Raw genomic sequence first — 26,905 nt, forward strand, 5'->3', positions numbered from 1 at the left:
TTACACGTATCAAGTAATTTAAATGAGCTTTTTTAAAAAAATCAAAGGTACTCCACGCAATCTGGAATTTCATATTTAAATCTTGCTATTTGAGCACTCTTACTGCCTTGTTTTGGTCCGTTGCTATGAGTAGCTATTATGTCAATCGAAATTCCAGAGAAGATTGCATGATGTCTCATAAAAGACTAAGCTGCCATATTTTTATGTCTTATCTTTCATTATTAAAAGCTGCTATATTTCAGCTTTGATTTGCAGCCTGTAGGTAATTGATATGGTAGTATTTGATCAGTGTGGAGGTTTGGGCTTGTCGGTGTAGTGCAAACACATGGACGCAGAGAAGTACAAGACATGCGCACAGTGCTTATGCAACTACTCTGCAAAAATGAATCCTCATTCCATGTCCAATGAATGGCAGGGACTTGGACCAGGGACTTCATATGCTTTTCGAGTTGAACAATAGCTATAGTTTAATACCATTGCCAATGCGCAGGCTCACAGACGGTGAAGAAGATTATCGTGATCAACAAATACCTGCTGGGAACCATGGCTGGCGGGGCTGCAGACTGTGTCTACTGGCAGCGTGTTCTTGCTGAGCGGTGCCGGTAGGATACATTTGTTTTATTTCTGGGTGTACTCTAGGATGAAAGGCAAGCATCTGAAGCTACAGTTGTCCATTCCTAACATTCCCGACCCTGCCTGTACCTTGGCCAGGACTGGTTTTGCAATGGCAGCCACCCAGGGCCGGTCTTTTGTACCGATGCCTTTTCCGAATCTGTGCTTTTTCAGGCTTTTTGCGCTTGGCCACTGGTCAGAGCGACGGTCTGCCCACATTATCAACACGATCAGGCGGCCGTGTGTGGTGGATGATTAGAATAGCATAGAATAAGGCATAAGGCATCACTACAAAATAGCAGCCCAGAATGAACACAATGTCGATGTCCTTTGACGTGAGGGCCTTGCAGATGGCGTTGGTCTTGGGGATTGGGGCCTGGTCCAGGACAAGCAGGTGCCGGACCATGCGAGCTTCCTTGCATGCTCTTGTAGCAGACGATTACTAACCGCCTCAGAAACGCAGATTGATCGCTGTTTAACAAGTGCTTAAACTTTCCTTTTCCATGACACTGCTGAAGGAAAGTTTCATAAGCATAGTTCCACTGCCTGACTTGCTTTCGATCTAGCCCAAATTGGCATGCGGTTTTATGTTGCTGCTGGCCTTTCAGTACCATTGGACAACCTCCACTTTTTTCTCCACATTGAAGCTTTGCCGCATCCTTGCGTTCCTGCTTCTCGATGAAAGGTGAAATGACGAGAATCGGGACATGTTATTTTGTGGATCTTGCATGTGGCCTGCCATAGTTCACTACAAAATTGTGCTGGAAACAGGGGTGGGTTATCCCTTTTGATTTTTTAGTAATCTAATTTCCCTTAATCCCAACCACGATGGCTGCATTTTGATGGGAGTGAAATCACAAATGCCTGTGTACCATGCAACAAGCGAGCACACCATGCTAAGTATGCATGATAGTCATTTATACTTGCGCAGGGTGCGAAATGTTATAAATTCAAGAACGCCATTTATGTATTTACGTGAGGTGTGCAAAGCGTGGCAAGGCACGCTGACAGTGTGACTGAAGTATACAACAAAAAGCTCATGCATATTGATACGACAGCCTTCATCAGAACTAAACTCACATTGCTATGAGGCTTGCCTTGAATGTGCAATGTCTGTACAAACAGCCCTTGAATAGTAGCAGCTTTAGTGCTTCACATCTTGACAAATTCCGCAACAAATGAGATAGCTGGCGTTCAGAAATTCCTCCTCCTCCCCTCTCTCTCTTTTTAGAGGTTTGAATGTGCTCCATCATGTCTGCTTAAGACATCTGCTTTGCAAAAATGTAGCGTCATTGCTACCTTTTTCCGCAGCCGGTGGAATAAGCTTGGCGTGCTATGACACAAACATGCAGTCGGCAATCCTGATAATCTTTGTGCAGGCCATCATGGATCATCTCGTGCACCTCCTATAGTCCATGTGCATTGTGAATGCATGCCTATTCCCCGCACACACCTTGGCACTTTTACCACCCATTCAAGTGCAGTGACATTAAGTCCATCATGTGCTGTTCAGTGCCTAGTGAAGCAACTGCATCACAGCATGACTTCATTTGGATGGCTGGAGAATGTGCTTCATGGGATACCCTCTATCCTGTACTACAAGCATTGAAGGCTGCACAAGAGATTGCACTATGCACCATTTGGTGCTAAATGTACCACTTTTTTACCAGTAGGGATGAAAAATTGTGGTCAGTTCCTTGCTGTATGACATTGTATATGATATGTTTTGTGTTATCGTTTATTTATAATTATTTCTTTAATGGCCATCTGCATTTCTTGTAAGGGGCATTTCAGTATCAAACATTTACCTCGTTTTCTTTTCCTCCCTGCCTTCTCTTTTCACAGCATATATGAACTCAGAAACCGAGAACGGATCTCTGTAGCAGCAGCGTCCAAGCTACTGGCAAACATCCTTTACAACTACAAGGGCATGGGGCTCTCTCTGGTTAGTCGAATGCTCTGAATGTCTTCAATTTGAAATTGGCACTTGTCTGTATATCTTTATGCACCGCTTTTTTGTCATCCATATAGAGTGACATTTGGATGAACTTTCCACATTGTCACACCACCAGTGTTGAAGCATTTATTACTGTTCATCACTATGCAACCACAGTTTTCAGTGGTGCTGTTAGGTAACCTATTCTATGCCTTAGACGAGCCAAGTTCATCCACGCATTTCTGGTAGAAAACGGCCAAGGGCGAGTGATCGTACTTGTTATTTTCTAGCAATGCTACAGACAGGCTGGTTTTGTCTCGGTGCTTTGTCGTAATTCTTGTAGATGGAAGCACACAATCTGTGGGGCAGCACAAACACGAGTGAGTTTATTGTTGCAGATTAGCATAAACAGGTTGGCAACTTGGGTCTTTCAAATAGTGTTACCGGCAGCTGAAGCTTTGTTGGTTTCCTTGTGAAAAAGAAAAGCTGACGAAAAATCGAGTGATTGAAGTGTACTGCTCTTCGACTGAAGACACTGAGATTTTCAGTGGACTCGGCTCGTCTTCTGAGAGTTGCACTTTTAGTGACTGGTGTCACAAGGCACTGGTGTGAACTCTATGTAAATAAATCCCCTCCATGCCCGTCTCGCTTCCCATTTTTGGTGGCTCTACTTACGACGTTTGATTTGGAGGACACAGGTGACTCATTTTAGTACTTCAATGTGTACTCTGCAGGCAAACATAAATTTTCATGTTTTCTTTTTATACCGATCGCACAGTATACGGTACAGTGCTCTTAAGATTCAGTTTTGCAATAATAGTAAAGATTTTGAATAAATGAATACCTAAAACATTCTCAGCAGTGTTTGTAAAAAAAAAAAATTCGCAATAAACATTCGGGCCATTTTTGGTCGAAATTCTGGGTAATAGCGTGGCACGAAAGGGGCTAAAGAAGTACTGTCATCTATCATGCCACTAAAGATCAGTTAAATTCAGAAGGGGTTGCAAATATTCATAATCAGCCTCTATGGACTATGTTGCACTTTTTCTGTTCATGCTTTTCAAATGCTATCGCTGGTATCTTTTCTGCATATTCGCAGTGTTTGTGGACCTTAAAGGAACTGACAACTGGCCAGTATTTGTTGTGATGTTGATGGAAATGAAATTTAGTGATAGAATCCAGCACGCTTTTCGTGATTTAATTAGGAATTATAATTTTAAATTGGCAAAGAAAGTCTCAAAAACCAGTAAGTGGTGTGGCCTGGTGGTGAAATCATGGTACTCCGGATGTAGTATACGAGATTACGTAAGTCTGCTGTTACTAAGTTCAGCATACTTATTGCTTAAAATGTAATAATAATAATAATATTTGGGGTTTTACGTGCCAAAACCACTTTCTGGTGGCACGTAAAATGTCAGCTTGTATATTATTAGGCACTTGCAATTTATTCTATGCATATTATGAGGTAAAGAAAAGTCCACACTAACGAGCAGCACACATGTCCCACTATGCGTGGTAGCGCACATAATGCTGTTGTATGTGCACGAGTTCGCAAGTAAGTACCCAGAGTTGTGTGCTCTCCCTATGAGATTTGAAATGCTATCGACTAGTGCCATAAATGGGTGGCAACACTACAATATTTGTACACATGTGGCTACAGCTATAAGCTGATCTGTAGCGTCACTTCACTTTCGAGAGCTTGCTAAAAAACATTCTTGATTAGTTAATTACCAAAGCAGTTGGACAAGAAACCACAAAAACACGTAGCTCTTATCGCAGAAATAATTTAACGATTTGAAAAACATAATCGCAGAAACAAATCGGTTTGATAAAGAAACTAATACCTTCTCGCAGCTACGGCCACACTTGTCTGCCTCCCACTAATGCCGGCGCATAATTGCCATCGCAATCACCCATCACTGTTTTCAGCATGCTTGCAGTGAATGACTACATACTTACTGCAGATGGGAAAATTCTGATGAATGTTCCGCAGCGTTTTCTGCGTTACCACTTCATGATTAGACACTCTGACTGGCAAGCTTTCCATTGCACAAAAAAAAAAATGAATACCATGAAAATTGGTTGTCAGTCCCTTTAATAGAGGCTGTGGGCTGCTTAGTACAGGGAAAGCGTATAAAGTGAAGAACTGTTTATGTATGTGCAACATAGTGACTTGGTAAAAATATCAGTAGTTTGTTTGTGAGCGACTTTGTTTGTCACAAAGAGTTTGTCACTCTGCCCTGCGCACCAACACGGCTAAGTCGTGTAGAGCTGCAGGGTGGCCAGGCCCGACTGTTTGTCCAAGTCACACACTGTTTTGTGAGCTGCCTCCCAGACGTGAGGGGGGCCATGTGGCCATATCATCATTTTGGCGCTGTCGGCCGCCAGCCTGTGCGCGCGGTAGCAGCTCAGGAGTTCCTATCATGGTACCTTGAAAGCACTGCACAACATGAGCAGGTGTTCGAGCGTCTCCACTTCACCACACTTGTTGCAGGCATTCGTAGCTGTGAGACCAAAGCATTGCCTGCGTGCTTGCATCCACAGGCACCCAACGCGCAACAGTAGAAGCCCTGTTAAAGGCCAACTGCAATGAAATTTTACTTTGACTAAATTGGTTATAAATAAATAGTATGTACTATATACCACTGAAGCAATCTTGGAAAAGCCTTAGTTCTGGTAATTGTAAAGTTTTTATATTAGCAGACTCTAAACAGCACCTAATAGTATATGACTTGTGCACCTGGTGGTTAGCAGCTATGACGCAAATCTCAGCAAATTGCCTCCACAATTTTTCAGTGCGCTGCAGGCAGCCACAGGCACCCACAGGCACCACTTAATCTAGAAAGTCATGCCAAGCATTCTAGGTCATGTGTCAGTTCTGGCAAGGAGTAATTGAATTTTTTTTTTTTTTTTTTAAGTTTTGGTATTACAAATGTCTGCTTTTGTGAGCCTTTCATGATTCTTACTCATACTTAAAGTATAAAATTTTGCATAGGTGCTCCTCTGTATCTCCACTATACTCAAGGGGACATGACATGGTCACCCAAAAAATTTTCGCTTTTCCACAACAAATTGTAGTAGAGGGTTTATTATGGCTATACACATGTAAAAACTGGGCAGTAGAAGTGCATTTCTGCCCAAAATATGAGCTAGAACTCGCCGGCTCCAAGCTCCGCCCTCAGGCACCGACCGCCATATTGCCATGCCATTTGCAACATCAGCCACCACACCACGTGAGGTCGGAGCACGGCTGCCATTTGTTGCTCCAGATATTGCGTGCCTTGTCTTCGACATCGCCAACTTGCATGAAGAAATAAGTGACAAATATTTGAGCAGCAGAAGCAGTGACGGCGTCACATACGCTATGCATTTTGACTTTGACCCCATTGCCACCAGCTCGAGTGATAAAACATGGCCTCTGAGATTTGTGCACGTTTGCTGGCACACACAAATCTTTGAGGCCATAGACGAAGGCAGCGTAGTAAACATGGTCAACATAGATTGCGACATCAATGTTGCTTGAAATGCTGCTGATGCCTTTCCGCACTGTAGAGTACCATAGCTTTATTTTTCATATTTCATACGTGCGGTGCTGCTTAGTCAGCTGTTCACAGGAGACAGTCTCGTGCTGCATCCCACAATGCAAATTGTTATGTGTGTAGATTGTTTCCTGGCATGCATTCCATGCATGCATGTTTCTTGGATCCATACTCAACAAAACTATGATTTTATTAAGCTGCCATACTTTCCCACCAGATTTTTTTTTTTCTCTCTCTGTAGTTGCGTGGGGCATATGTAAACAAATGCCCATGCACATGTGTCCACGGCGCAAGGATTTTGCAAAGTGTACACTTTGGCTGAACCTTCACTTGAACTTGCATTATTACACCCGATATTGACTAAAAAAATAGCAAGGCTGGCGTTTGGCCGGGGCACTGCCTGCCGGATGGGTTGGTGCGCGAACACAGCCGGCATCCTGACTTGCCGCAGCCTCAGCTTTTTCACGGGCATCCCAAACTTGGCAAGCAGGTGCAAATCATTGTTGTAGCCGTGTTTCATGAAGTGTTCCAAAAACCATACAAAAGTGTCAGGTGAGTGCCAGTCTTTCTTGCCAACATTCATCTCCCAAGCCTTACACTTGACGAGCTCCTTGAGGAACTTGAGAACAATACGGAGCACTCCTTGCTCCGTTCACTTTGACACCCCACAGAGCTACATGGGCACCACAGAGGCATTGTTTCAGCCGCTGCAAGTTGAACAATTGCCATGGCAAGCTGACCAAAGCAGAAGTTTCCTGCATGCTTGCAAGTTTCCTGTATGCTTGCAAGTTTCCTGCATGCGTGCAAGTTTCCTGCATGCGTGCAAGTCTCCTGCATGCGTGCACAGCTGAAACACTGGTTCTTTACTGGAAGATACATGCTCACTTGGCACAATATAGAAAATTGGTGTCATGTCCTCTCTAAACAAGGCTTTTTGCACGGTGCAAAATTCTGTTGCAGTTGACCTTTAACTGCAGTCGCAATAATGTGCAGATGTGCTGTCAAGGGACCATATAACAATCAATTTAATTTGCCATCCTTTCTCCTCTTCTTCATTGGCTATGTCCACTTGCGTACAGCAACGAGCATTTTACAAAATCAAGCTTGCAGAACTTCGCCAGCATACTCGGGTAACACTGTAAGACGTGTTGCATCACTACTTGAGCATGCAAAGAAGGATTAGCATTGACAGCTGGGTTAGAGAAAGCAGTCATCTCGCTGATGAAGATACGGCAGAAAACAATATTTTGCAATCCTTTGGCAGTACACAGAGGGCTTTTACATTGCCTTACTCAGTGATCACTAAGAGCACCCCCCTTGCCTTTACTGGTGGTCAGTGTGAGCTGTGAGGGTGGGCAATCATAACAAACTACAGTATTGGCCCCCTTGTTAAGGGACTGCAGAAAAAGAATACATGATCTGGGAAAATCTAACATCCTATAACACTTGTAGCAGCACTTCTAATGAGGCAAAAAGGGACTCTTAAAGAAAACTTTATTTTAAATAGAATAGAAAGCCAACAAACTACTGATAACTCGCTAAATAAAGTTCGTTATCGCTACCTGGTGGTTAGATTGAATGTTTAACACTGTTTTGAAGTGTTCATAGGCGTGAATTGCACTAAATGAAGCTTGCGATTTCCATCTGCTGTTTGGGCCACATGTTCGGTACTAACAGCTTCTTTTCGAGCATTCACAGTCCTTTGGAAACAATGCTGTTCATAGTTGACAGTGACAGGCTGAGGTCCCTGGTGGTCTCTTCTTTTCTCACTGGAATTGCAAGCTGCTGTCTCAAAAATGCTGTGCTTCTTAAGTGGGGACGTGGCTTTGAGTGTCACTTTTTATGTTACCTTCGCATTGAGATAAAAAAGCGAGAATGTCACGAGCTGCCCTGTAGCCCAAGGGACGTGACAAAAAAAAACCAGTCAAAATATTCTAAACGGTAACAGCGAAATCAGCGCCAGAAACTGATTCTCATTCTCATTTCTCATTCTTATGTGCACGTCTTATTTATTTAGTTTTTCCTTTTTCATTTCTAGGGCGTCATGATCTGTGGCTGGGACAAACGGGTAAGACAAGCATTTGTTGTTTCTCCTTTTTTTTTATTGTGTTAAAGCTAGGTAGGGGTTTTGAATATGCATTGAATATTTCACACTAAGATATTACGTAACAGGCAACTAGTAAAGTCTGGTTACTGTTCTGCCTCCTAATCAAAGTATCACAAATTATCAGAAGTGAAATAGTAATGAAGGTTTTTAAAGCTTTGCAAGAACAAAATGGGTATTGCAAGCTTCATTTTCGGTTTTATGGTGTAAGCCTACATGAAAACCTGTGATTTTTGCTTGTAGTCTGCAATTTAGTGTTTCTTGCAGTCTAGTCGTGCAGCAGTTTTATCTTTTGTGCTGCAACCAGTTATGTTTGCCTCGCAATGGACCCTTTTATGTGTAGTATATGGCTCACAAGTCCTTCAGCAGCTTTTTCTTTTATTTTTCCACAATTTACGTTGTTTCTTTTAACAATTTATTTAGTGTTTTTGGAAAGCTAGTCATACGGCAGTCACTCGTTCTTGGAAAGCTTGTTTGCAACCAGGCTATAAAGATGTTGAGGGGCTATTCGGGCAGTTCTTTTAATGACAGTTAGTGATCTTCTTTAAAAGTGATCCTAACTGTCCGTGATGGTACTCTTTTTTTCACTAATCTTTGCAAGCATGATACTTAATTATACCGGAAAAAGTATTTTTGCTGTACATATATGCGTCTGCATTTGACTACTCGATATGCGATTCAATATTTGATGCTTGCTATTCCTATTCAAAAAGATTATACAGTGAAACCTTGTGAAACCGTAGTTGGTCGGAGCTCGGAAAAAGTACATACTAAACGGTAGTAGTGTTTAACCGAAATAGTATGAGGCCCGCTTAACTGTCGTAAACGGAACTCGGAGAGAGTGTGATGAAAGGGAAAAAAACATGCAGTATTCATTCACTTCGTGCGACAAAAGTGTTACTTTCGTTTGATGCCGCAGCGGCCTAGCATGACAACAGCGGCCTCAAACTTACTGAAGCTGCATGCCAGCTTTTCAGTCAGCCCCCTCTTCTCGGCAAACACTCGCATGACAAATTCCTCGTTGGCGTTACGTATTCTCCGTGCACACGCGCAGTAGCGCCGCAGAAATCCCGGGGCGCCTTTTTCATTGCCGGGTGCCGGAGTTCGGAATACTTTTCGTTTGGAATAGTTAGGTTATCGCGCCCCTGTTCTCGTCGCGACGATTGCATTCATGAGGCTGCCGTAACGCGCAGCTTCTGCCACTGTCTGGCCTGAATCACCCGTGCTGTCACTTTCCGTGTCATCCTCATCACTGTCGCTAGTCAACACTTCGGCCACAATGGAGGCACCGATGGCGAAAAGTCGAACCTCGTAGCCAACATCTCTTCGCAGTCGCAGCAGCGCTGCCGAGCAACTTCGCACTCCAAATGCCACACACTGTAGTCAACAGCAGATCCCTGTCACGTGCCAGCGCAGACTTCGTGTGACGTTCGATAGCACGGACGATGTCTAATTTTTCTTTTATGCTGAGCTCCCGGCATCTTTTTTATCTGAGCTTCAGCATGACGCAAGTCCTCGCTTGCACGACGCCACAATGCTCTCTGGCACGGCGTCGAAATGATGTTGATGTTGCTTCATGCGCAAACACACAGGGCGCTTGAAAGCCGTTGTTCCAATCTGAGGCTTGTTGTTCTGCCGGGGCGCCCGATGGAGACGACGCATCGCCGTGTTCATGACGAAAAGTGGAAACGCGACGTTTTAACCTATGCGTACACAATAAGCTGGTACGGTTTATGCGGATACAAAACACATTATGTTCAATGGCCGCTGAGTCGTGGATTCGACTTTACTACTTTTAAACCGAAACTACTATTTAAGCAAGTACGGTTTAACAAGGTTTTACTGTATTCACCCACCTTTAGTTAAAACATAATGCCACATTGAAATGTGGCTGACCGCATATTTGTAAGTGAGCGTGGCTTGTATGTCCCCTGTTCGGTGCTTCCACTTCTTCAGTGACTTGTACTGCAAAGGCTACAGCATAGCAGGACGTGCCCACAACACTCTACCTACTGAACGTCACCATGGCGCGCAATTTAAATTTGACTTTGGATGTGAAGTATATGCCACTACTTCTGGTTTTTCTGCCTACAACACGCCAAATGCGGTTGTCCTCAGCGGACTTGTTGCGGCACCCTGCAGCTACACGCCACTGTAGTGCATATGCGCAGCGTTTGCTTTATGCACGACAGGGCTTGGGTGTATGCTCACACTTGTATACTCCAGTCTAGCCGTGTTACGTGGTGCAGACCAGCTTTGTCCTGCACCAGCTTGACCGATGGATAGTAGCCACATCCAACTTGCGAATTTTTAAGGGCTATTGAAGGCAGACTCAGCTCAACATGAAGCGGAGTCTGCCAAGGCGTCTAACCAGGAGCAGCCAGAAGTGAGCGCACGCTGGAAAGCTTGCGTGTGGTCTGACCTTATGTTCCGCATGGTTTGAGGCTAGTGGAGTGCCCAAAACTAGTCGAAATTAGCGAGACCTGACTTGAGTCCTTCCAGAAGTTCGTAATTATTATAGAAATTCAAAAGCAAATTTTCGCTCGCTTCAGCCTGTATATTTAACTGCATCAATGTGTGTGTGTGTGTGTGTGTGTGTGTGTGTGTGTGTGTGTGTGTGTGTGTGTGTGTGTGTGTGTGTGTGTGTGTGTGTACACAGCAGCTGTAGGAAGAAGTGCACTGACCCAAACACCCTTCGTGATTGATGTCAGCTATAGACCAATAGCAGCAGTAGGTGGGAATCTGCTATACTACAAAATAAAGTGTCCAGGAAAGAGTGAGGAGCAGGCTTCTGTTGAAAATAGAGCATTTAAGGAAAAGGTGACAATGCGCTCCACTTGTGAGCTCCACCCACCACGCACGACTGCAAAATTTGGCTGAGATGTTCACATTATTGTATGCTATTCGCGAACTGTGTTTTTCACCAAGCCCGAGGGGTGGTTCAGGACCCCTTTAAAGGCAGTTTTCATCAGACTGTCTAGTGGTGCCCTCAGAGTGTCATCATAATCATCAGCCTGGTTACACCCACTGCAGGGCAAAGGCGTCTCCCATACTTCTCCAACTACCCCAGTCATGTACTAATTGTGGCCATGTTGTCCCTGCAAACTTCTTAACCTCATCCGCCCACCTAACTTTCTGCCACCCCCTGCTACGCTTCCCTTCCCCTGGAATCCAGTCCGTAACCCTTAATGACCATCGGTTATCTTCCCTCCTCATTACATGTCCTGCCCATATCCATTTCTTTTTCTTGATTTCAACTAAGATGTCATTAACCCGCGTTTGTTCCCTCACCCAATCTGCTCTTTTCTTCTCCCTTAATGTTACACCCATCATTCTTTCCATAGCTCGTTGCGTCGTCCTCAATTTAAGCGGAACTCTTTTCGTCAGCCTCCAGGTTTCTGCTCCATACGTGAGCACCGGTAAGACACAACTGTTATACACTTTTCTCTTGAGGGATAGTGGCAACCTGCTGTTCATGATTTCAGAATGCCTGCCAAACGCACCCCAGCCCATTCTTATTCTTCTGGTTATTTAAGTCTCATGATCAGGATCCGTGGTCACTACCTGCCCTAAGTAGATGTATTCCCTTACCACTTCCAGTGCTTCGCTACCTATTGTAAACTGCTGTTCTCTTCCGAGACTGTTAAACAATACTTTAGTTTTCTGCAGATTAATTTTCAGACCCACCCTTCTGCTTTGCCTCTCCAGGTCAGTGAGCATGCATTGCAATTGGTCTCCTGAGTTACTAAGCAAAGCAATATTATCAGCGAATCTCAAGTTGCTAAGGTATTCTCCATCAACTTTTATCCCCAATTCTTCCCACTCCAAGTCTCTGAATACCTCCTGTAAACACGCTGTGAATAGCATTGGAGAGATCGTATCTCCCTGTCTGACGCCTTTCTTTATTGGGATTTGGTTGCTTTCTTTATGGAGGACTACGGTGGCTGTGGAGTCGCTGTAGATAGCTTTCAGTATTTTTATATACGGCTCATCTACACCCCGATTCCATAATGCCTCCATGACTGCTAAGGTTTCGACTGAATCATACGCTTTCTCGTAATCAATGAAAGCTATATATAAGGGTTGGTTATATTCCGCACATTTCTCTATCACCTGATTGATAGTGTGAATGTGGTCTATTGTTGAGTAGCCTTTATGAAATACTGCCTGGTCCTTTGGTTGACAGAAGTCTAAGGTGTTCCTGATCCTATTTGCGATTACCTTAGTAAATACTTTGTAGTCAATGGACATTAAGCTGATCGGTCTATAATTTTTCAAGTCTTTGGCATCCCATTTCTTATAGATTAGGATTATGTTGGCATTCTTCCAAGATTCCGGTACGCTCGAGGCCATGAGGCATTGCGTATACCGGGTGGCCAGATTTTCTAGAACAATCTGCCCACCATCCTTCAACAAATCTGCTGTTACCTGATCCTCCCCACCTGCCTTTCCCCTTTGCATAGCTCTCAAAGCTTTCTTTACTTCTTCTGGCGTTACTTGGGTGATGTCAAATTCCTCTAGACTATTCTCTCTTCAATTATCGTTGTGGGTGCCACTGGTACTGTATAAATCTTTATAGAACTCCTATCAAAAGAAGCCAACAAACACTGACACCAAGGACAACATAGGGGAAATCACTTGTGCTTAATAAATGAAATGAAGAAACGATAAATTAATGGAAATTAAAGTGGATGAAAAAACAACTTGACGCAGGTGGGAACCAAACCCACAACCTTCGCATGGTTATGGGATGCGAAGGTTGTGGGTTCGGTATCAGCAGTGGTGTTGTTGACACCTTTCGCGTAGCGGATGTCTGTTGTGAATTCCGAAATATAAGCGAGATGGCGGAGTTCACGTGACATGTACTTCGATGAGTTGGTGCAGAAAACATATACCAGTGGCTTATGATCGGTCAGCACGTAAAACTGGCATCCTTCCAGAAAATGCCGAAAGTGCTGTATCGCAGTGTAAATGGCTAGTAGCTCTCAGCTGAAGATGCTGTAGCAGGTCTCAGCAGGTAGTAACTTCCGAGAGTAAATAGACAACGGTCTCCACTGGGAGCTAATGCACTGCTGTTAGATGGCTCTGACGGCTACGCTGGAGGCATCCACCTTCGACTAAGTAAGGGAGGGCGCTGCTGCGTGGAGTGGATAAGAAGCACGGTGTTCGCGACTGCTTGCTTGGCAGCAGTAAAGGTGGCCTGGGCTTTCGATAACCAAGAAGTCGCGGGGGGACGGGCTGGCAGTTGACTGAAGGAGGCCGGTGAGCAGACGAAGCAGCTCTGCACAGTGTGGTATAATGCTCCTGGAAAAATTCACAAGCCCCAGGAATCGGCGTAACTGGCGCAGTGTTGTAGGCTGGGGTAATCCTTGATGGTCTTGACGTGGGACGGGAGAGGGTGTGTACCCTCGTATATGTGATGGCCCAAAAACTCGCTCAGATGCACCGAAAACACTCGATGGCATTCACAACCATGCCGTACTGCTGTAGATGTTGGAACAAAGCAAGTAGATGGTGCTCATTATCTTCAGGCGTAGGGCTGGCGATGAGGACATCATCAAGGTACGCAAACACAGGAGGCTCTACGTGACCTCAGCGATGAACCGCTGGAAGGTTGGAGCCAAATTGCCAAGTCCAAAAGGCATCCACGCATACTCAAATGAGCCAAAGTGCATCGTGATGGCAATCTTAGGTATGTTGGTGGGTTCGATGAGAATTGGGTGGTATGCCTTAACCAGGTCCACTTTGCTAAAAATGGCACAGCCATCAAGGCATGATGTAATGTTTTGGATGTGAGGCAGCGGATAGCTGTCGTGGCCAGTCTTGATGTTCAACGCTTGATGGTCTCCACAGGGACGCCAGTCACCGGGATCATACTTGGGCACTAGATGCAGCGGAGAAGCCCACGCGCTGGACGACGGGCATATAATGCAGAGCTGCAGAATGGGGTCGAACTCCCGTTTGGTGATAGCTACAGTCGAAACCCACAATAACGAAATCGCCGGGGAAAGCAAAACATTTCGCTTTTGCGGGAATTTCGTTAGCGCGAGAATGAGGCAGAAAAGACAGGGAAGGAAATTGGCTTGCAAAAAAAAAAATTTATTGCCAAAAGTCAGTCGGCTTACTTTGCCGAGCCTTGCCTTGCAGCAATTTTACTGCTCTCGACTCGCACTGCAAGAAGTGGTCCATTGCCACATCGTCATCATGCTCACCAAAAAATGAGCGAATTACATCGAAGGCATTCAACACATCCCGCGAGTTCGCAGTCCTCTCTTGATTTGGTGTCTGGTGGTCGTCGGCGTCGTCAGCACCTTGGCAACCGCTACTTATGATGACCTCATCAGTCATCTCTTCATGGACGACAACACTTTCATCCACACGAACAAACTCATCGATGCTGAGGCCATCCGGAACACCATCTGTCGCGGCAGAAAGTTCATCCCATGCGTGGGCCAGCGATGGCGGCACTGTGCCGTCAGCACTGTCAACTAGTGCACCTTCAGGCGAATCTTCTTGCGATGCCACTGGATCAGCGCATGATGCTTGCCAAGTGGCAATGAAGCCGGCATGATTAAAACAATTAGCTATCACGGCTGGCGACATCGCAGCCCATGCGGCGGCCATCATCTCAAGCGCCATGAACATGTCCACTACGGTGGGACGCTTCAACTGGAGGTTCAGCAGCAGACGCTGAATCAGCCTCTCCTTGTAGGCGCACTTGACGCTACGAATGATGCCTTGATCAAGCGGCTGCAGCACAGAAGTGCAGTTCGGTGAAAAAAAAACCAAGCGCACGTTTCCCAATTCCACGTCATTGACATGATGGGCACTGCAATTGTCCACAAAAAGGCAGACCAATATGCCTGCCTTCCGCATGTCCGTATCGTAGGCCTCGAGCCAGCTGCCAAATATGGCCCGGGTCATCCATGCCTTCAGGTTCACGGGTTCGCGGTGTACTGTACGGGCAGCTGACGATTTCCCTTGAAGCAGCGGTCTTCTTACTTCTGCCGATTACAAGCAGTGGCTGTTTATCTGTGCCGTCCATGTTGGTGTACAACAAAATTGTTACACGCCGCTTGCTGTGTTTCCCTCCGCGGCATTTCTGGCCTTTTAAGTCCAGGGTCTTCGATGGCAGCATCTCGTAGAGTAAGGCCGTCTCATCTGCGTTGTAAATGTCCGAGGGCTTGTACTGGTCCAATACTTCTTCGTTGGTCAGCAGCCACGACGACGTTGTCAAAGGGTCGACGGCTGCTACCTCCCCGGAAATGACTTTGGCCACTATTTCGTGGTGGGCTTTGAAACGGCTCAACCAGCCAGGGCTGGCTAGCCTTAAAATCAGTATGCCCGAGAATGCATGCGAAGTCCAGCGCTTTCTGCTGAAGAACTCTGCCAGACAGCGGCACTTTGTTGGCACGCTGTTCACAAAACCATGCAAACACCGCCTTGTCAATGTCTGGAAAAGCCGCAGCGCTCACCGTTTTGTTTTTCGCACTCACACCATTTCCGAGCGCGCCGAGAATGGAGGCCTTGTTTTTCAGAATCGTCGATATCGAACTGCACGCAATTCCAAATTCTTCGGCGATATCCATTTTCTTCCTGCCCTTTTCAGCTTGGGCAATAATTGCAGCCTTATCCTGCAGTGTCATAAATTTCCTCTTTTTGGCTGGAGGCGGCATCTTAGCAGGCTGTCAAAGCAAATGGTCCGATTGGCACAGAGACACACAATTGACGCACTCTAGCACCAACGACACTGAGCACACGACCACGTGTGGCGGTACACAAAGCCCACTGATACTAAAGCGTCATCCGGGTTATCAAAGCCTTCACGTGTAGTAGATGTCGATTTGGCTGCCACGCACGCAGGCATTTCACTCCGCATTTAGCACAAGCTGTAATGGCACACAGGATTAAATAAAATGTGCTCACTGCGAGATCGCCTACGGTTCTTGTCTTTTTTAATTTGTATCATTTAAATGCTAATTGCATTTTTGGCCCGGACACTGCGCAGTCACCCGTTGCGATGGGCGAACAACCACCATGATCATCATCGCTGTCGTCTGTCACGAGAGGTGGTGCGAGGCTTTTTTTATTGTAAACAATAATGGCGGCGGCCACGCAAGTGTGCTGTGGCGGTAGTTAATGCAATTTAAGTGCACAGCGAATGCATTTGAGCAGTTTCCAAACACAACTAGTGTTACATGAGTAGATTATTTGCGGACTGTCGTTTCAGAAAATTTCGTTGATGAGGGATTGCTATAGAAAAAAGTTTCGTTGTCGCGAGATAGGAAATGCATTGACTCCTATGGCTGTTCACCGGGGATCTGAAAATATTTCGTTGCGGCAAGAATTTCGTTCCCTCGGGATTTCGTTACCGCGTGTTTCGACTGTAGACGGTCCCCAAACAAGCGGCGCGGTCAAGTAGCTGCTGTTGGACCACGAGTGACGATCTGGCATGTCACCGTATGTTTAGGCGGCTGAGTGAGGTTGCATGGCTTTGTTAACTCCAGAAAATCCTCCAAGATCTTTTTGAATGGAGTGGAAGATATCAGCATGCAGGTGCCTATAGGAGCAAGGTCAAACAGGACTCCAGAGATGGAAAGACGAGTCTCTGAGGCAACGATGCCGCACGCTGACATCCAAGTCAAAGCAGGAGAGGAAGTCCGAGCTGATGATCGGGTGAATTACGTCTGTGATGACAAAGGCCCATCAAAAAGTGCGGCAAAAGCTGAAGTCGAGGGTGAGAGATCAGAGTCCATACACCGTTATAGATGAGGCATTGGCAGCACGAAGCGACTGCCCTGACGACCTGGAACGATCAGCCTTAGTTGGGAGAACCACGCTGATTTCTTCGCTCGTGTCTATAAGGAATGGGGCGCCGGATAACTTGTCAGTTACCATAAAAAGGCGGCTGGAACAACAAGCGAGACCACACGCTGCCATCAGTGATCCCGGCAGGCGTTTCCCAGCCATGAACAGGGAGGTGTGCACTTTGTGGCTCGATGTCGGTAACACTGGTGGTACCAGCAGAGAGGCAGAGGGCTGGGACTCTGAGCTTGACGTGCGCATGGAAGGGTGCGGTGACTGAGACGAGGCGACTGGGCCCTTTGGGGGGGGGGGCTCCGGAGTGCTGCGATTGAGGCGGCGAGGTCATCGGTGCAGGCCTCAAGACATCATCAATGCCTTGAGGCCTGCATCGATGACAGCAGTGAGGGACAAGGAGTTTGCCTGATGAACTTGATCGGCAAGGTCCACCGGGCGGTCGAGGATGACATCGCCAGCCATCACGAGGACAAGGCGGATCGGCTGGGAAAGGCTTCGGAGGAAAAGTTCTCGAAGCAACACGTGGGGACGTTGTGCTTCCTGAGAAGCTGTCGCATCCGGCGCAGTAGTTGGAAAGGGCACCGGTCATCAAGGTCTGCCTTGGTAAGAAGCTGCCAGAGGCGCGTGCATTTCGATGGCACAAATCTCTCCAGTACCTTGGACTTGAGGTGCTGATATGGTGTAGTGCCTGTGAGGGCAGAGAGAACGTTCGAGAGCTTGCTGGCAACATTGGGAGGAAGGACTGAGGCGACATGGTAGCAGCGCGTCGCCTCGGAGGTGCTGCAGTAGAGGCAGAATTGCACCTCGATCTGGTGAAGCCAAACATGCAGGTTCTGAGGCCAGAAGGGTGGGAGGCGAAGCTTCAGCAACGGGTTGTCCCGTGGACGGGAATCCTGCTCTGAAAAGGGTTCGGGCGGATCAGTCATTGTGTTCGTACTAGGTCACCACTTGTAGGCTTATGCCTCAGGCGTGAAGGAAAGAAACAGCTGACCTGAATCGACGCCGCAGTAGAACTGTGAGCCATGGCTTCACGTGCCACGACCAGGCGTAGTCTTTATTTTCTTCTCATGCTGGCGCGCGCTATCCAAGTTCTAGGTGCCGCCCAGGGGAGGCCGCTACAGGTCATTTGCAGTGGCAAAATACAAAAGGAACTAGAGGAGAGACTTTGCGGCTGAAAAAAAATCAGAATTAAAAGAACCTTTAGCTTGGCATGTGTGTGTGGTTGATAAATCAAATGGTACAAATGGTATGGTTCAAATGGTACAGTAAACCACCAAAGCATTATAGAGGCTCTATAAATATAATATATAAATATATATATATATAAAAAAATTATGGGGTTTTACGTGCCAAAACCACTTTCTGATTATGAGGCACGCCGTAGTGGAGGACTCCAGAAATTTCGACCACCTGGGGTTTTTTAATGTGCACCTAAATCTAAGTACACGGGTATTTTCGCATTTCGCCCCCATCGAAATGCGGCCGCCGTGGCCGGGATCCACCCCGGCCACGGTGGTTCCTCGGGCCGCCAAGCCCGAGGAACCACCCCCTCGGGATTGGTGAAATAACATAGTTCGTGGGTAGCATACGTTGCTGTGAATATCTCGGCCAAGGTTTACTGTCGTACACAGTGCGTGAACCTCGCAAGCGGAGCGCGAAGTCACCTTTCTAACGCTCTCTTTTCAACAGAAGCCTGCTCCTCACTCTCTTCTGGACACATTATTTTGTAATAAAGTGGATTCCCGTACACGGCTGCTGTTGGTAGCTGCAGTCTGCTACGTAGTGTCGGTACTGCAGCCACCACGGGGTGTCGCCACGAGAGAGAGAAAGAGAGAGAGACTACTCTATTCATCAGAGTGGGGAGCTAATTCATGGGCTCGTCAGGAAGGCCAGATGGCCGCAAGGCGATGCGTGACGGCAACCTCTTCGACTCGCTCCACGGCTTGAAGTTGCTTGTCCGTGCTAGAGCTAAGCAGGACTGGCTAAGCACACTGCAGCTCACTGAGGACAACCGCGTTTGGCTTACGTTTAGTGGGTTGCAAGCACCAAAATCTGAAGTCATGGCATCCAAAATGAAATTTTACCTGCATGCCACTGTGACATTTAGAAAACAGAGCGTTGAGGGCACATCCCTCTCCATCATAGCCTTCACAGTGCAGGGCACTGAAGAGGAAACGAGCGCAGTGGAGGCAGTGTTTAATTGCCAGTAACTCCGCTTCTGCCGAATGGACTCAAGTACTTTTTGCAGCAAAGTAGCTCTGAAATAGCCTATTTTCACTTCAAATGCCTTTCTCCACTTCGATAAAAAGTGGTTCAGGGCGTCTTTAAAGGGGGAAAAGGTGTTTAGAAACTTTTTTTTTTTAACTAAGTTTAATAATTTTCTCCCAGAATGTTTTTCCTGCTGATTTCAAAAATATAATAACTATTTAAATTGACTGAGTGGTTCCAGATATAATTAAGATTAATCGCCTATTGTTTATCGGAACAATTGTATTAAAAGTATCAGCCAGAATGTTTAAAAGGCATATAGCTGGATACTACAGAGTGTAAGCAACACAACTGTAGGACTACTTTTTTTATATTGCAGGTATTGCCAGTTTTACAGCAATTTGAAGTTCAGTCTCCAGACATGGCAATCAAGTGGTCCAATTAGTAGCCAGGTTTTAAAATTTACAAAAGCGAAAATTAAAGAATGTGCTCCTAGCATTGTGTAGTACACACATGTAGCTACATGCCAGTGTTAAAATTATGGTTCTATGCGCCCTGAAGACCGAGATAGCGCTTTGGCAAGTTTAAAAAGCACCAAAAATGAGATTCTGAGAAAACTCGAAAAAACAAAATGAGCCTATTTTTGTAACAGAACACCACAAAATATTTGAATGTATACAAGTGCTATTGCATTAGTAGCCTCCAGCAATGTAGTCTGTCTGGCTAGTGTCATTATGGTGATGCCTTCTGAGCACCCGCTGCAAGTTTTCAGCAGCTGCATGCTCAGCAGACATAGCCAGCTCGTTTGTCATGGCAGCGGTGTCGTCAACACGATCTAGTAGTTCAGATTTTCAGTCAGTAGCAGGAGTTGACTCTAATGCTTAAAGTTTTCCTTGAGCTTCACTGTCAATACGCCGCAAAAATTCCGGCTGCAGAATAGTAGCATCGTGCCGAAATGTCGAAGAAATTCTGTTGTTGTCAGGAGCGCTTCGGGGGACTAGGACTAACACGCCATAGGGACCTCTGGCGTCGCTCGACTGCGGAAGTGGGCTGTTATCGATGTCATCGGGAAGTAGCACGCATCGTTTCTTGAAGTTGTATGCAGACTTCCTCTTCCTTCCCTCTTTAATTTGTACGGGGTCCTGAATATCTGGCTGCACATGTTCAAAAAAACATTTTGTGCTCACCGGTGCATTGCTCTTGCTAAACTTTCCTTTTTTAACCTAGGTAGGACATTTGGTGGTATAATAGCAAGAGATTGGGAGAGTTCCATAGGGGATGCTTACAACATCCATCCATCCATCTAGGACCAGCTTTTCAGACGCCATTTTTCCCCATAGACGATAAGTTTCTCATTTTTTGTCTTGAAAACAAGCGACTAATCGTGGCAAGTGTTATGCTAAACGAAGTTGACGCCGAAATGCGCCTATTCTGCAAAATTTGAGAAAGAACGCTGCAGCGGTGAGCGCAAAATCTTTGTTTGAACACGCGCGACCAAATATTCCGGACCTTGTACTTAGGAGTTGAGGTCAGCATCTATGTCAGCGTTGCAAACGTCGTCGGCGCGCACAGCGTGTGTACAGCGGTCACGGAGTGATGCAAACGACGCAAGTCCAGCTAATGGCGTGGCTAGCTGAGGGTCTCGTGCCTTTGTCGACCAATTACAGCACGCACTGGATCATCTTTTTGAGGCAGAATTTCTTCACTGCCAATGCGCAGACGGAACCGGTAGAGGCGAGAAAATGAAGACGAGAGACTACTCTTTCAAAAGATATATAGGTCGGTGCAGCCGAACGACTGCGGGGGTCGTCACGCGCCGTGGAAAAAACACTTTTTTTATGGAAACTTTGGCTCGTATTTAGCCAACACTGGTGCCAAAAATTTATATTATGGCTAAAATATTGATTTAGAGTGCGCAAAATTTGGCGAAGTGTTGGATAATAGTTGTAAATTCTGAAAATACCGGTTTCAAAGTCATTTCTTTTTTTTCGATTTTTTGGTCTCTAACTCTGGAAACCGAGTACTATGAAAATAGTTTCCTCTGCTCTCTTCTACTTGTACGTAGGTGCCTGAAATGCAGAAAAAGCATGTTCTTGACCCAAACTTTGTAATAGCTAGGTTGGAAAAGTGCAAAAGTTTTGACATGCATCCCAGCCAGGTTACACTGACAGACCCTACATGGTAGAATAATCAATTACCTCTGCCATCTGCTGCTTGAAAAATAACCAGTTGTAATGATTGTGTAGAATATTTATATTGGTGAGCTACCGTGTTTTTGTCGGCATGTTTTTCTAGTGAGCATGCTCTGGTGCCTGCATCGGCACTAAACCTGTGTTCATTGGCAGAGATTGCGAGCGGCGATGATGCACTGCAGGTAAAAAACCTTGGCTTTCTTCTATGGATTTGCAGGGCCCTGGGCTCTACTATGTGGATAATGAGGGCAACCGGCTTCCAGGTAGTCTGTATTCATGTGGCTCTGGATCAACATATGCCTATGGTATCCTTGACAATGGATACAGCTACGAGATGTCAGATGAGGAGGCCTTTGAGCTGGGTCGCAAAGCCATTTTTCATGCCACGTTCAGGGACTCTGCCAGTGGAGGCATTGTACGTGGTAAGTACTAGTTCTGGCTTTTTGAAATGACTTTGGTGTATCCCTTGGCGTACCCCAAAAGAAGAAAAGTCAAATGCATTGCCGTATTTGCATGATTCTAACGCACATGTGTCTTTGATAAAAAGTGTGGTCAAATTGACATGCACGTTAGTCGTAATTATTTCTACTCAAAATCAAAAACAGTACCGATACTCACATTAAAAATAACTCATTGCAAGATAGCTAGCCACAATGTCATCGAACAGACGTCGTCGTCTTACGTCTTGGGTTTATGGTCGCCATTTTGCAGTTTGCTATGTGCCTGTCATAGCGCTTCTGCTCAACTGCCTCTTGTGCTGGTAGTCCAGCGACTGGATGGAAAAAAAGGCATTTTCATTACTAGGCATCCTTCAAGCGTAAGGCGATCCTTCTGGCAGAAGAACAGGGTAACCGGGCAGGGTTGCATGTGTATGCATTCCCGAGACATGCGTCTGCAATTGGCAGTGACAAAGGAGTTTTTAATGCATTATATAGAACTGAAGATGACTTTCTGTGGTTGGCAGACAGCGAAAAGGAGGTGTCCTAAGACTTCGACAATGACTAGCCACTAAGATTCAGCGGTGTGCGTGTCTGTGTGCTTTTGTATATTCCATAAGATTTTTTCAACACGTTACGCGTCTACTTGGGTTTCGTCACTTGATGTGCATGGTAGAATCTGCACCAAGTTATTTTTGAGGATATTTGGGTGGTAAGATAACTGCGTTACAATCGGTGGTGCGGTAGAATCGTGCAAAGACGGTAATTGAAATATGGTAATTGGCATGTGCTTTTATGCTGTGCCAGCACACCTATTTTACACTTTGCAATGTGCCTGGTGTGGTCACAGCAGGGCCAGTAAAATTTAGCAAATCCATCTGCTAAATTCTTTGCCACTCTTATCATCCCCCTTATCTCCAGCATAACGAAATTTCGCTACCGCCATGAAGGAATGCCGAGACAGTAAGTAAAAACTTCCATAGATGCACATGGTCCAACGATTGAATTACAAGCACTGTATGTGAGAGGTGCTTGCAAACGCACCTCTCAAATAGCGCGCAGCGCAACAACCGCCCCCATGTGAGCGAAGGGAAAGTGGGATGGGAGCGAGCTCGCGGTAACATGATCAAACGCGCGCGAGAGGGCGTGTGGGGTGGCTGCCCATGGGGGGCTGTAAGCGCACCTGAGCACATACGCAGCTGAGCACATACGCAGCTGCGCACCCTGCTTTAGAGGTAATCTGCCACGTGTGCAAGTGCAAAGAGTGGCCGTGCTGAGAGGGCGTGGCACCGTGTAAACTGTCTCACTGCACGTTTAGCATTGGAGGTTGTGTAATCTTGAGTTTCGGTTACCCGTTGGAGTGAGAGGCAGACGAAGCATTTGTGCTCCCCTTTGCAGCCGCGGGGGCAGAGTGCACACAAGTGGGGTTGGCTTCGCTTAATTCGTACTGCCAATGTGAATATATCGTCGACATAACATGAAACCTTATCATTCGTCGCGGACTCCCAGATTCATCAAAATGAATTGTTTTCTCATTCAAATTTGCTTTTTTCGATTGCCAGATAACTCGGAAAATTCTGCGCCCCCTTTCCATGTAAGAAAAAATCAATTGGCGAGTGTATATATATTGCATAAAAGGTCGAATTTCAATAGAACGAAATTTTGATATAACAAAGCAAATTGCCGATTTTACCTACTTCGTTATATTGAGGTATAATTCTATAACTCAAGCAAGGCTCACCAAAGTAGGCTAATGAAATTTTGATGCTAAAGTTTCGTTTTGCAGAACATTCACTGTTGTCGCTGTCTCATTTCGCATCGATAAAATCCTCATGAAAGCAAATTCTTTCGCTTCCCTGCTAATGTCATTCTTTCGTGAGTCACCTGTATTTGCCGTATCTTTTTGGGTGTGGTGTCGGCATACCTATTTCACACTGTGCATTGTGTATGCTGTAATTGCAGCAGTATGGTGTTCTGCCTGTTTCTAGCCTCAACTGAAAATAATTTGAGATGCAGTTCTGCCTTGACTACAGTGTAATCACTATCCAGTATGAAATTGATGCACCAATACCTCAGGCAAAATCACATTGAAAATGCATTCCACATGGTTAATTCACTAGCCAAAAATGTGTTTGTGGATTCTTGTGGACCGCTAAGCAGAGCTGCACACAGCATGGACACATGGCTTCAACATTTGTGAAGGGGTCACCACAGGCGCTACTAAGCCAAGCTCTCTCTATCTCGCTGGGCACCATCACATATACCGTATCTTTCTGCATATAACGTGCACCCCAAGTTACAACAGCTTGTAAAGAAAGTACACGCATATAATCCATGGAAATAACTTCATACAACATTGCTCAAATCTGCAAAAGACAGTCACGGTCCACACCATATCTTCAGCCAGCAGCTGTTCCCCATTCTTTGGCAATACTTATAAAGTTGGATTCACACGGTGAACATTATCATAGATAAATCAGTCACGGTACATGCAACCTGAATTGGATCACTTCGCAGTTAGCATTCACACGAGAGAGGATGGCAGCGCGGATGAAGCGGCCGTCACATGGGTAGCTGTAGTGGAGCAAATGTGACAGAGTTGAAAATCTCAATGGTGATTGAGCTGACTGCCATATCACTAAGCACTTCGCACAGACTGAGAGACCGCTTTAGGAACGGGTGACGTGCGAGTTTGCCGGTGCCGCATGTGCTATTTGCTAACTACTAAACGCAAAATGGCGACCCGTAAAGAAGAGAAGTTTGGGCAGCCATGAAGGAGACGTGAAGGGAGTTTCAACGCACGGGTGTGTAGAGGGTGGGTTTCCCTAGGAGATATTGAAACTTTGAATGGCGGAGATCCTTGTGAGGTATGGCAACGCAGTACGCGCTGCAGTGAAGCCACACCTCAAGGTCCTCCATTCGAAGCATGTGCTGCAGTGAAGCCGCACGTTACGGTGAAATTTGCAAATAAACTGCACGCCAACTTTACTGTGACTTTTGGTGCGAGTTATATGCACTAAAATACAGTATGTTGGTGTTCTCAAAGCATGTGCAGTCAGAATGTGCTACGCCCACCTTTTCTTTCCCAACTTACTGGCATGTCTGGAGCTGCTCTTAGTGTAAGATCACAGTTTCAGTACCTTGTGTGGGCGCCACGTTTCAGAAAAAAATGTACATCGGCGAGATTTTCGTGCTTGTTAACTTACCACTTCAGGTCATTGCAATTGCCATCAACCGTAGTGACCCCCAAATGTCTGTGGCATAGATTTGGGACACACAACTCTAAGCAGTGGTTTAAAAAAACTGTTTCATTTCCCTGGAATGCTCTTGTAGTAAACAATTTTCTCGACTTAGAGATGTGGTTAAGCATCACAATTTTGCTTGGCCCTCAACAGAAATAACCCACACAGGAGTGGTAAACAAAAGATGCACCACTGTGTTATTTGCTAGCCTAAATTATTCACAGCTGCACCAGTATTTTGTCACTGGTGCTGCAGTGGCTCCCTGGTAATGGTGACTATAAAATTAAACATGTAAAAGATTTTTTAAAAGAAGATAGCCCTGAAACTGGTTATGAACATAGCACCTTCCAGGGGCCGTATTCTGTAGCGGTTCCTTTGGGAACCGGTTCCTTTTGGCTGTTACGTCTGGATTACGTAACTCGGAGAAAGAGTGGAACGGGGCGGCGTGAGGGGAACCAATCAACGAGCGGCGGTCTGCCGGACGATCACGTCATCATTTTTGTTTGTACTAGGGGGACGATATAGCAATTGAAGGATGTTGCTGGTTTGATAAAAAAACATTGGTTTGTATAAAACACTTGCAAATATATTTTCAGTAATAAATGTGAGCTTGCGGCGCAGACCGCTACTGGGAGTTGTAAGTTTATTTGTGTTGTTTTCTTATTTAGTCGCTAGGTGGTGTGCCATACGTTATGCAAACAAGTTGCCTCGCTTTGTTTACGTTTTGGACTTGTCAGTTTGCGCGCCGCGGATCCGAAACGATGTCCTCGCAGAAGGTTAGGCGGCTGGATCCTCATGTTTCAGCGAGGCAACGCGATATACTCGTGTCATTTGTTGAAGAGCACCCCTACCTTGCGAAGGCGTCGTGTGTGCTGGGTCAACAGCTGACGGCGGCGCGCAAGGAGGAGCTCTGGCAGCAAGTGACTGCCTTGCTGAACGCTGAGCGCCCGGCAGTGAAAACTGCAGCCCAATGGCGCGGCGTGTGGAAGAAAGACGTGTATAACGCCCGCCGTGATGCAGCCAGGTAAGCTCACTCGTTGACGGAGCTTTTGCGCACCATATTCTAACAAACGTGTTAATCACAGAGGAACCGGAGGAGGCAGCCTGCCCGGACCGCGAGGGCGGGCGAGCGCCATCGGAGTCTGCCCGCCGTTCTTTGAGCCCGACGAAGAGGTGAACATCAGGCGCATGGGTTTCAATAGGTCAACGCCAAGTCGACGTGCTGTCGCGATTCGCTCAGTCACCGCCGTTATGGCTGATGTGTGGTCGCGCGCTAGTGTTGCCGCTCAGAAGATGGCCCGAGCTTGAGCGGAAATCGTCAAGCTATTTACTATCGCTTGCGTCAAGTAAGGTCGACATTTTTGTTAAATACCTTTCATCAGTATTTCAGTCTACTCATTCAAACATTGGTGCGGTTAATAGAGTTGATTTTCCGGTCGGAGCCGGCGAAATGTATGAGGTTGTATTTAGTGTGACGAGCATCGAGCGATTATTACAGAGTTTGAAACGAACAAAAGTGTGTGGTCCGGATGATATCCCTACATCATTCCTTATAAATTGCTCGAGCATCTTTGTACTTCTGTCGCTTATTTCAAAATTTCTTAAATAACAGCGTTGTTCCTGGTGATTGGAAACTAGCGCGAGTGGTGCCAATTCATAAGAGTGGACAGAGGAACAGAGTTGAGAATTACGGACCAGTATCCTTAACTAGCATTTTATGTATGTAAGGTTATGGCACATGTGTATACCTGCATCATGTCTCATCTTGATAACAATAACCTTCTTCATCCTAGTCAGCATGGGTTTCGGCAGGGT

General features: G+C 45.9%; 1 protein-coding gene across 1 annotated transcript in view; it reads left to right on the forward strand.

The window, feature by feature from the left end:
* LOC139050256 (proteasome subunit beta type-5-like) overlaps nucleotides 1–26,905 on the forward strand; it is a 47,563-nt gene that overhangs the window by 10,730 nt on the left and 9,928 nt on the right. Inside the window, exons 3-6 of the mRNA XM_070526448.1 lie at nucleotides 491–602; nucleotides 2,458–2,557; nucleotides 8,126–8,155; nucleotides 21,629–21,833. Coding sequence (XP_070382549.1) covers nucleotides 491–602; nucleotides 2,458–2,557; nucleotides 8,126–8,155; nucleotides 21,629–21,833 — 447 coding nt within the window. The remainder of the gene's footprint in view (nucleotides 1–490; nucleotides 603–2,457; nucleotides 2,558–8,125; nucleotides 8,156–21,628; nucleotides 21,834–26,905) is intronic.

This window comes from Dermacentor albipictus, chromosome 1 (genome assembly GCF_038994185.2).
Source record: "Dermacentor albipictus isolate Rhodes 1998 colony chromosome 1, USDA_Dalb.pri_finalv2, whole genome shotgun sequence".
Lineage (NCBI taxonomy): Eukaryota > Metazoa > Arthropoda > Arachnida > Ixodida > Ixodidae > Dermacentor > Dermacentor albipictus.